Here is a 10509-nt window from a genome sequence, read left to right as displayed (position 1 = left end):
TAATTACATGTATACAATTTTGTACAAGATTTCTATATTTAAAAACCATATTTCGACTGCGTTTGTTTCCTGGTCAGCCTATTTTGTGCCCATTGATTCTTTAATTCCATCTCCATGGCCTTAGCTTGATGCGCTAAGTACGTTATTTGATGCTTCTTCTTAGATTGCGAATTCACCCCTCCACTTTGCATAGAAATTGGTCTTTGTACAGGTTCCTCAGTCAAAGCTTTCACTAACCACTCCCTTTCGTCAGGTTTGATATCTTCTCCATTTATTTCAATAACATTTGCTTCTTCGATTTCTTTAGGTTTTCGTTTCATTCCTCTTCTCCCACAGAGATACTCAATAGCTTTATCATCAAAGGCCACGTTTCCTTCTATATCTACATTATATTCTTGTTCAGGTATAGGTAATTTTGGACCTACTTCTGCTTTGTTTTTTAATAATATCTCTTCTTTTGGTAAGTTCATAATATTGCTCACTAACGTTTTTTGAGGATTATTAGTTTTTGTTATATTTGGATCAGAGCTATCTGCTAAGTAGACAAATGTGCTATCAGTCTGTTTGGGATCATTCTCAAGTTCCGAATTGAACTTACTTAAACCTATGCTGGTATTTGAGGATTCTGGCATATCCAAACCAGCAACACTATTAGTTGCTTCTAAAGCAAAGAAATCTGTAGTGGAATTCTTACCACTATTTGCAATACTTATATCATCTTCATCTTCAGAGTTAGAATCATAACTTACACCTAATGAACCCTTTGTTGTTAGTTTTGTCACCTTTCGTATATTTAAATCTTTAGTAGACATGTTTGTAACAGGTTGAACTTTTGGCTGAGCAGTTTTAGCAGTTGTTTTTACAGCACTAGGAATTAAACTATTAGTACTTTTAACATCTGTTCCTTTAGGTGGTGGTAAGAGTGCAAACAGCTTTGTTCCTTTCTAAAAAAGTACATGTAATGTTAAGATTATTATATTATAGATATATACACATGCTATATGGATGAACTTACATTTGATGGCTTAATTTTGTTGATTTTTGATTCATTATCATTCTCAAGATCTTTAAACTATAATTAGAAAGACATGTTAGTTCATGTAAACAAAGAATAAAAGAGTGCACACGAAAATTTATCTTACCTCAGACAGTGAAGGAACTGTTATTTTGACTGGAGCTCGACCTCTTTTTATCAGTTTCTCAGCTTTTAATTCAATTTCCTTTTTAGGGAGAATATCATCCTCCTCTATGAAATCCTCTACGTTCCTAGTTGAATTTTTCGGTTTAGGTAGTTTATTGAAATGTATCTTCTCCGAAGATTCATTTATTTCGGTTATTTGCATGTCAGTACTAGTATCGTCAATTTTATCATTATCTGTATCATATCTTGGTGCAGGTAAACGTAGTTTATCGTTTGTTCGTTGAACTATAACCTCTGATGTAATTATATTTTCGTTTTCTGTATCACAATTTATACCTTCATCGTCTGAACTTTCATCACTACTCCCATACGCAACAAGACTCATTTTTAAAAAATGATATCCTTTATTTTAATAGAACTTATTATTATTTATTTCTATAATATGGATATAACTGTCTGATTTTGTACCACACTACTGGTATAATGTATAATATACTCTCTATCTCTACTGCGCACGCCCCAAAATCCCACGTTGTGCCCAAAACTGACCAACATGGGTTAACTACAGTTAACCACAGTTAACAAAAAATGTATTGAGTGATCCCGCCATGTTTTCTCTCTGTGGATAGTATACATTTATCTTGTTTATACAACTTTTAATGAACAATTCAAGTTTAACATTTTTTCTACATTGAAGAATATCAAGTAGCATTTTAAAAATCCTGTATTTTCATTATCATTGTCATTCGTGCATCGCTATTGATTATGTATAGATTTTTTGAGGTTATTTCGTGTAAGAGATTGAACTGATCATCAGGAAATCATTACACGAGACTCAAGAAATATATCATCGTGAGTATTGTTTCTAATAATACATAAGACAAAAAATTTTTACACAATAAAAGACAGAAAAATATTAGTTGTTATCGAATTTTGCAAAATTATTGTATCTTAACGAAATCATTGTACTCTTCGTTTAATTGAATGAACCTGTTCTCAAATTTCAGGAAATGAAGAGATCACATTCTAAACGAGATGGAGATGATTATGAACACAAAGATCATTCCAAAGATTATGAGCATGATTATGAACCACATAGAGATCGAGAACGAGGAAGAGATCGTGATCGTAATCATCATCGGGAAAGAAGGGATCGGGATCGTGATCATAATCGCCATCGGGACCAGAATCGGGATCGAGAACGCAATCGGAATGGAGATCGAGAACGCAATCGCGATCGGAATCATTACTACAATGATAGGAGTAATTCCTACAAAAGAAATCTTGATTCCGAGAGATCGGATATGGAAATGCGATCATATGAACTACGCGATGAAAAAAGGTCAAGAGACTACGATAAAGAAAATAGAAGAAGATCAGAGAAAAATGTAGAAGAAACAGAAAAGAAGCAAGAGGTGAATGTTCCCGATGAGACGACGGAGAGACAAAATCGAACTGTCGAATTATTGACGTCTAGGACAGGTGGTGCTTATATACCACCTGCAAAATTACGCATGATGCAGGCAGAGATTACTGACAAATCAGGAGCCGCGTATCAGCGTATCGCATGGGAAGCGCTTAAAAAGTCAATACACGGTTATATTAATAAAGTTAACATTAGTAATATCGGTCTCATAACTAGAGAACTTCTGAAAGAAAATATTGTTAGAGGTAGGGGTTTACTTGCTAGGTCCATTATTCAAGCTCAAGCTGCATCGCCAACGTTCACAGCCGTTTACGCGGCCTTAACTGCTATCATTAATTCGAAATTTCCTAATATCGGAGAATTGATATTGAAACGACTCGTTATACAGTTTAAACGTGGTTTTCGAAGGAACGACAAACCTCTTTGTATATCTGCAGGAACTTTTATAGCGCATTTAGTGAATCAAAGAGTTGCGCACGAGATTCTAGCCTTAGAAATTTTGACACTGTTAGTAGAAACACCGACAGACGATTCTGTGGAAGTAGCAATCGCCTTCTTGAAGGAATGCGGTATGAAACTAACGGAAGTCTCTAGGAAGGGTATTGAAGCTATATTTGAAATGTTGAGAAACATATTGCACGAAGGGCAATTAGATAAAAGAGTACAGTACATGATAGAAGTTATGTTTCAAGTTCGAAAAGACGGATTTAAAGATCATGAAGCTGTCCCGGAAGATCTTGATCTCGTGGAGGAAGAAAATCAATTTACCCATATAGTTACACTGGACGAAGCTACTGATGCTCAAGACATTTTAAACGTTTTCAAATTCGATGCGGAATACGTTAATAACGAAGATAAATATAAACAGTTAAGTAAAGAAATATTGGGCTCTGATGCTAGCGGTTCAGAAAGCGAAGGGGAAGATGACGAGGAGGAAAGTTCCGATGAAGATAGTAGCACCGCTGTGACAGAGGGAAAGGAAGATGTAATCGTGGACAACACTGAAACTAATTTAACGGCTCTTAGAAGGACCATATATTTAACGATACACTCGTCGCTTGACTTCGAAGAGTGTGCCCACAAATTAATGAAAATGCAATTGAAACCCGGCCAGGAGATCGAACTTTGCCATATGTTCTTGGACTGTTGCGCGGAAATGCGAACGTACGAAAAGTTCTTTGGACTGTTGGCCGGTCGGTTTTGCGCTATTAATAAGATGTATGTTACCCCGTTCGAGCAAATATTTCAAGACTCGTATCATACAATACATCGATTAGATACAAATAAGTTACGCAACGTATCAAAGTTTTTCGCTCATCTGCTATTTACGGATTCCATATCTTGGGAAGTGTTATCTTGCATTAAATTAACCGAGGAGGATACCACGAGTTCTAACAGAATATTTATCAAAATCTTATTTCAAGAACTGTCGGAGTACATGGGATTATCCAAGCTTAATCAACGCGTGAAAGACGTCACGTTGCAACACGCGTTTGAAGGATTGTTTCCGCGAGACGATCCGAAAAACACTCGATTCGCTATCAATTTCTTTACGTCTATCGGATTAGGCGGGCTCACGGATGACTTAAGAGAACACTTGAAGACTCATCCGAAGCCTACCATAATATCTGCGTTACAACAAAAACCTGAAAATGCTACGGAGTCATCGATAGACTCTTCTCTTTCTACTTCAAGCTCGCCGACGTCGTCGTCCTCTTCCTCATCAAGCAGTTCGAGTTCAGACGAATCCTCGGATGAGGAGTTGAAAAAACAAAAGAAAAAATCGAAGAAAGAACGAAGAAAGAAGCAAATGGCGAAGGAAAGCAAAAAGAAGCATAAGAAGAAAGAGAAAGTAAGAAAGGCGAAGAAATCTAAATAGAATTTAGGCTGTTAAAATACTTAGTAAATATTATTGCCTCTTTTCAATGTAATTATTTCTTGAGAGCGTGTACTCGTCTAGAATTGAACATAAACATTGACTAAGAGAAGCATTTATATTAATTCTTGGTGACGCAGGCGTATACATAATACCTCTTAAAATAATTTCTTAATTTAAATAAATATATTTTCACTAACACTTTTTGTATAATTTATTTGAAACGAATAAATAGTTCTCGCATCATGTTGCACGAGATTTGTGAAATTATAAACGCTATAAATTAAGAAACTGAAATTCCATACAAATGACTTCTAAGAAATTATTTTATATTTTCTACTACATTTTGCTTCTTAAAATAATGCACTGTTCCAAGAAACAGTTTTATGTACCGAAAATATGAATCATATATTTCTATAAGATCAATATAAAAAACATCGAATTAAAATTTTTCATTTGTGAGGAGACAATGTAAACATTTTCATTGGAAACGACGAGCTTTAACGCGTACGGCGTATATTAAATTTGCCCTGACAATGAACGCGGAATAGATGCGGCTGATGCGGCTATGGCTATATCCATGTGGGTGTAAAGCATATAGGTGTAGGCTATTTTGACGGGGGTGTCACGTGATTAAATACTTAGTCGTCGCCAACACGGCTGTCGTCGTTCCGACTAGACTGACACTATGCCACAACCCGTAGATACGACGCAGACTCAACCATTCCCTGTCTCTTTCAGAGGCAAACGCGATCTCGGCTAGCCGATCTGTAACATGGATATGCACTTATACATATATACATACATGCAGCTGTTTGGTCACATGTATGTGCGTGCATGCACAGCACACACCACGTTGATAGCAAATACGAAAGTACGATAGAGACGAAACTGCTAACGTGGTAGACATACAGAACGCGGTAGGAGGTCATAGATAGGCGTTATGCTACGGGTCGGTAGACGAGACGGTGTTAACAACGAGGGTTATAGTGAACGTTTCGCTTGGCGACATGATCGGCTCGTACTCGTTCAAGCATCGAGACCCGCCTAGTGTTCTTAGCGATTATTTATCGTCGTCCGAACGGCCAACATGAGTACTTGGGACGATCGTACGTACGTGCGTGCATACGTAAAGGTGTGCGCAATTAAGAGTACAATGCTCTGTATGGTAAAAAAAGTACACAATGATACACGGCCTTTTGTGATGTCTTCCCGTTCCCGTGTTTACACACGCGCGCGATTATAGTGTATGTACTCGGTACATGCGTACGCGTATGTGTGACGGGAGAGAGAGAGAGAGAGAAAGAGAAGCAGCAAAGCGGAGAGTATTTGTACCACAAAAAAGACGTACTGGAGGGAAGAAGGAGGGGCGAAAGGGAAGAAGAATATACACTACACGCGCATGCAATCGCCGACGAAACGTGTTGCCATGAGATGATGTGCGGGCATATACGCGTTGAATAAGTATCGCGGAAACCTATTTATGTGTGTATCATATCGCGCAACGTGCACGGCCGCGGCGCGAGTGATCGATGTCGGTTCTCGCGTTCGTTTTAATCGACACACCACCGTCCGATGCCATGAAAAATATGCATGTCCTTTCGTCGAGTGGTTTTTCGTTTCTCGGACTGCTGTGCGCGATCAATACCTCAGTCGGTCGTCGCCGCGGAGTGCCAAGTCAGTTCGTCATCGTCTAACGATGTCACTCATCGTCGCGGTGATTATGTCGATCGATCGAACGTGTAATCAATTTTATTGCTACGACAAATAGCATTAACAGAAAATTTATTTCGCCTTATTCTGTCCTCCTGGCTGCTGCTGATGCGATCGTCATAGTGAACGACGACGACGGTGGTGTCTGGTGTCGGTGTCGGTGGTATAGTAGTGACAGTGGCGACGACAGTGGCGGTGATTGTGACGGCGGCGACAGCGATAGTAGTGGTAGAAATAGCTATGGCTGTGGTGGTGGCGGTCGAATGGCGGTCGCGGTGGCGATCGTGATAGCAGCGACTGTAGCGACGGTAGAGACGATAATATCAAAGACAGTGACGATAGTAACGAGCACGGCAGTGATAACCAAGTTCGCGAAACAATGGATATGCGTTACCTGGACGTATCTATAATCTTTATGAAAATAACATGAGAGATGGAAAAATATGCAAACGAAATCAGCGCGAGGGAGATAGAAAGAGAAGAAGCGATCGAGTCGAGGATATTCGTGCTTCGTTCTCGTCAAGCGTTTCGTTCTCATTGAGGAAAATCTAGGAGAAGGAACGGACACGGATTAACCAGTGGTGTGATAAATGGAAAAGTGATCGAGAACGAATAACAATCAAATAAACAACAATTAACAAATAACAATTACAATCGTTTCAGTGTAGATTATCGTTCTCTACGGATCTGTGTATAAACTCGTTCGGGCAAAAACGAATTATCATGTACATGGAAGCGACGTTGCGATGGACAATAGACTGCGGATAATAGATAGCTGGATCTCGCCGCGTTGAATATTACGCCAAGGGGTGCAGGTCTTGGGAGAAAACACATGAACGGGTTACGCTTATTCTCTCGTCTCCTGTACCAAAAGAGAAGTGATGGAGATGTAACTGCATCCCTGCCGAGACAAACACTGTACCCATCTCGCATGCTTGTTAGTGGTTTTGTTTCATTCGGCTGGACGAATGATATGTCGTCGCGTTAAGTGTCGGGAAAGTGAATTGCGTGTAGATTTCGTGTCCATACTAAAAGTGTAAATAAATACCGTCTATATGGCTCGCGTGAAATAGCGTGGTGCGTGGCACGAGCTGTTTCAAGTACTGGTTAACCCGTTGAATCATTTTACGCATCGATACGAATAATGGAGACGTTATTGCCTGGCAATGCAAATAGCCAATCGTACAGCCCACAATTAAAAACCGTGTTGAAGACATATCAGCTATCCGCTGTGAAAAGTTTACAAGGTCCGAGCTCGGCCCTGCTTGGCATGGACTGCAAGAGTCTTCTGCAAGAACAGACGCCTTGTTACTCTCCCACGAACAGGTCGAGTAATTGTGTCACCGATTCATCACTGGACCAGGTTCCAGTGAAGGAAGTTGAAAAGGAGAAGAGTTCATCTGTAACACCTATCGTTCCATGTAAAGTTCGCAGAACGGATCAACCACTGGAAGACTCCGACGAGGACCCGCAGTTGGAGCGTTCGAAGAATGTGTGCGAGAAGAGAGAATTAGAATTTCAAATCCCTATATTAACAGCTCCTGACCAAAGCTGCTCTGAGAGGTGCGAAACAACGCTGGAAGGTGAGAGGATATCGTGTTTTGTTGTCGGTGGCGAGAGGAGGTTATGTTTACCACAGATACTGAACACGGTGCTGCAGGAGTTCTCGCTCCAACAGATAAATCAGGTCTGCGACGAACTGCAGATTTATTGTTCGCGGTGTACGCGTGATCAGTTGGAGGAACTGAAACATTCGGGAATTCTTCCGCGTAACGCTCCTTCCTGTGGCCTTATCACTCAAACGGACGCCGAGAGACTTGTCAGTGCTTTGCTTTTACGGACAGAGTCTTGTGATCAATCGGCTCAAATCGGGCAGAATCAAGATACTGTCGAGAAGAAAGTGAGCGTGAAAACGGATAACGACGACGAAGTGATCACCAAATTCAAAGTCTATCACGAATGTTTCGGTAAATGCAAGGGCATATTCGATGCAAATTTGTTCGAATCCGACGATTCGGTGTGCATAGAGTGTGTCGAATGCGGTTGCCAATTTTCACCACAACGTTTTGTTAGACACGCTCATAGATCTCTTGAAAATCGTACCTGTCATTGGGGATTTGATTCTGCAAACTGGCGATCGTATCTGTTACTCTCGCGGGATCAAGAACATTACAACAAATCGCTTACGTCGTTCAGAGAACTGAAGGAGAAACATCTCACGTTGGGTTCCAAACGAAAGTCAGAGGTATCATATATTTTTGTTATTTTTAGAAACTTGTTCCTTGAACTATATGCAAAATTAGTAGTTACGGGAAAGATCATGTAATACTACTTGTGTATTGAAAGGACAATGCGATAGAAAAGAGAAAATAAAGAACCCTTTTTCAGTTGCGGCATGATTCAGAGAAGTTAAAGCGAATCAGAAAGGACGTGGGTAGAGACGATTGTCCAGGAATATATAATGGAAATGGTTTAGGCATGTACCATCCTGTATCTCACGTAGCTAACGCAACTGATCCATATCTGCGAATGCAATGGGCAGTCTTTGAATTAGCAGCCAGAGGAGCATCAGCTTTTAGGCCTTGGAACACCACAAATGCTTGCAAGCATAAGGATAAGTAAGTGTGCTGAACGAATACGAATAAAACGATTCAATCATATGTCTTTCTTAATTACAATGCGATGCGTTATACTAAGTAGACCATTTTCTGTAAACAGTTCGACATTGGTGCCTGCGTATCTTAGTCGAGGCCCACCTGTCTTACAACATCCTGAGCGCGTGGTTCCCCTGTCCGAGTGCAAACGTTTTGAACCACACTTTCAACCGAACGTAGCCTTAGCACCGATATCTGCGCCATCAGTGCCTGTAGCACCTCCACCATCTGCTCACCATCAACGGCGACATCACCATGAACATAAACGCTATAACCATCACTCGTCGAGTCCTAGCGAGAAGAAAGAGCCATCATCGGATGTCGTCGTTAAAATCGAGAAACCGTTATCGGGCACCGTGTCAACGGTTGCCACGTATTCCGCATTCCCTGCTTACGGACCTGGAAGCGATCAAAAGGAATCGCCGCAGGAGAGTAAACACGAAACGATAGGTGAAGAGGAGGAGAGCAGTGCCGCGGTAACGTCTTCGACGATAAATATAGAACCGCCTTCGGTTGAAATTGGAACTTCCTCGTTAGAAAGTGATTCCGATTCCGAAGGTACGGCGGCGATAGATTTGGAGGAGAGGCTAGTCGCGTTGAAGGTGCCCCAAGACGTCCTGGAACTGGCGCGACGTATTGTTTCAGAAAATGCACAATTACGACGTAACCGATGTTCGGACGCGCGCGAAATATCACGGTTACGCAATGAATTGCAAATGCAACAAATACAATCATCGAACGATGGTGATAAGAAGGAGGAACCTACGACGAATGCAGCGAGTGCGGCGGACAGCACGGCAGAGGATAGCGAGGATACGGAAGCTATATTACCATCAAATACCAATAAAGAGTCTGAACCCGTTGTTCTACCCGTTAGTAATGAATAAAATTAATGATTAGAATTTTTTAAATTATTTAACTACAAAACTGCTCAGCAATTTTTTGCAACGTTCGCCCGGCGTCGAGCGAGCGCGCATTAAATTTAGTAATAGTTATAATAATGATAAATTCTAAATGAATAAAAAACTGTTTAGGTTTATGTGATATATAGAAAGCCTTTAATGTTGTAATCGTTTATTTGAAATTTTTATTGTAATCGTACTTTGGATTACTTTATCGACTTTCATTGAAATCGAGATTGTAGATATTGTAATATACGGAACATGTATGGAAAAGCAACATAAATTAATCAAGGTTTAACAGTTATTATACTTAATGGTGTTTAAAAATAAGGTCTATTGTTGCATATTACATATGCAGACAGCAGGACGGTTTTTTCAAGTTGAATTAATTCAACAGTTAAATGATGATCAGGAAACAAGAGATTAAATTGCTTTCCGTTTAATTTTTTTTATAGTCATCATTGCATAATGTAAATACAATTCAATTATCATAGATATGTATGTTTATATTGATAATATTGTCATGCAAAATATTGCTAAAGTACAAAAAATCTTTAGGTGCTATATTGTTACATTAGGAATGTTCTAAGCATAAACTTAGGTGTATTTCAGCAGATCGTACTACATAATATATCGTATACGTTCATTATGCTTCAGTTATCGCTTTAAGGCGTTTAATTGCAATGCAATTTTATTTCTCGCTAATCAACTTAATCATCAGTGATCGCAAGTGAAAAATAAGTTAATTATTATTATTTAAAACGTTTCGAATCGGTGAATTTATTATTACTCAAGTG

The 10509-nt window shown here is 39.7% G+C and overlaps 3 protein-coding genes across 3 annotated transcripts; 2 read left to right on the top strand and 1 right to left on the bottom strand.

Annotated features, from left to right (window-relative positions):
- Window positions 1–12: 12 nt before the first annotated feature.
- On the bottom strand, window positions 13–1627 carry LOC108630358 (proline-rich protein PRCC). Its single transcript, XM_018033629.2, has 3 exons — window positions 1143–1627; window positions 1016–1072; window positions 13–944 (listed from the first exon to the last, which is right to left on the bottom strand). Exons 1-3 carry the CDS (start codon window positions 1524–1526, stop codon window positions 39–41), a joined length of 1347 nt encoding a protein of 448 aa, XP_017889118.1. The 5' UTR covers window positions 1527–1627; the 3' UTR covers window positions 13–38.
- A 101-nt stretch (window positions 1628–1728) lies between these two features.
- On the top strand, window positions 1729–4642 carry ncm (pre-mRNA-splicing factor nucampholin). Its single transcript, XM_018033626.2, has 2 exons — window positions 1729–1993; window positions 2149–4642. The coding sequence occupies exon 2, from the start codon at window positions 2152–2154 to the stop codon at window positions 4444–4446; it is 2295 nt and encodes a 764-aa protein (XP_017889115.1). The 5' UTR covers window positions 1729–1993; window positions 2149–2151; the 3' UTR covers window positions 4447–4642.
- A 564-nt stretch (window positions 4643–5206) lies between these two features.
- On the top strand, window positions 5207–10503 carry LOC108630357 (ski oncogene). The gene is made up of 3 exons (XM_018033628.2): window positions 5207–8401; window positions 8545–8774; window positions 8875–10503. Exons 1-3 carry the CDS (start codon window positions 7301–7303, stop codon window positions 9695–9697), a joined length of 2154 nt encoding a protein of 717 aa, XP_017889117.1. The 5' UTR covers window positions 5207–7300; the 3' UTR covers window positions 9698–10503.
- The last annotated feature ends 6 nt before the right edge of the window (window positions 10504–10509 follow it).

This window comes from Ceratina calcarata, unplaced genomic scaffold (genome assembly GCF_001652005.2).
Source record: "Ceratina calcarata isolate Rehan_Ccalc_2016 unplaced genomic scaffold, ASM165200v1 scaffold72.2, whole genome shotgun sequence".
Taxonomy (NCBI): Eukaryota; Metazoa; Arthropoda; class Insecta; order Hymenoptera; family Apidae; genus Ceratina; species Ceratina calcarata.
The sequence above is the reverse complement of the archived record's forward strand: the minus strand, read 5'-3'. Positions and strand labels throughout refer to the sequence as shown.

Bases quoted from the DNA above. Each gene is read 5' to 3' on its own strand.
- ncm (XM_018033626.2), top strand. From the start codon at position 2,152: ATGAAGAGATCACATTCTAAACGAGATGGAGATGATTATGAACACAAA.
- LOC108630358 (XM_018033629.2), bottom strand. From the start codon at position 1,526: ATGAGTCTTGTTGCGTATGGGAGTAGTGATGAAAGTTCAGACGATGAA. The intron at 1,073-1,142 runs GTAAGATAAATT...TTCTAATTATAG, and splicing joins CAGTTCCTTCACTGTCTGAG to TTTAAAGATCTTGAGAATGA. The intron at 945-1,015 runs GTAAGTTCATCC...GTACTTTTTTAG, and splicing joins ACAAAATTAAGCCATCAAAT to AAAGGAACAAAGCTGTTTGC.
- LOC108630357 (XM_018033628.2), top strand. From the start codon at position 7,301: ATGGAGACGTTATTGCCTGGCAATGCAAATAGCCAATCGTACAGCCCA. The intron at 8,402-8,544 runs GTATCATATATT...ACCCTTTTTCAG, and splicing joins GTTCCAAACGAAAGTCAGAG to TTGCGGCATGATTCAGAGAA. The intron at 8,775-8,874 runs GTAAGTGTGCTG...TTCTGTAAACAG, and splicing joins GCTTGCAAGCATAAGGATAA to TTCGACATTGGTGCCTGCGT.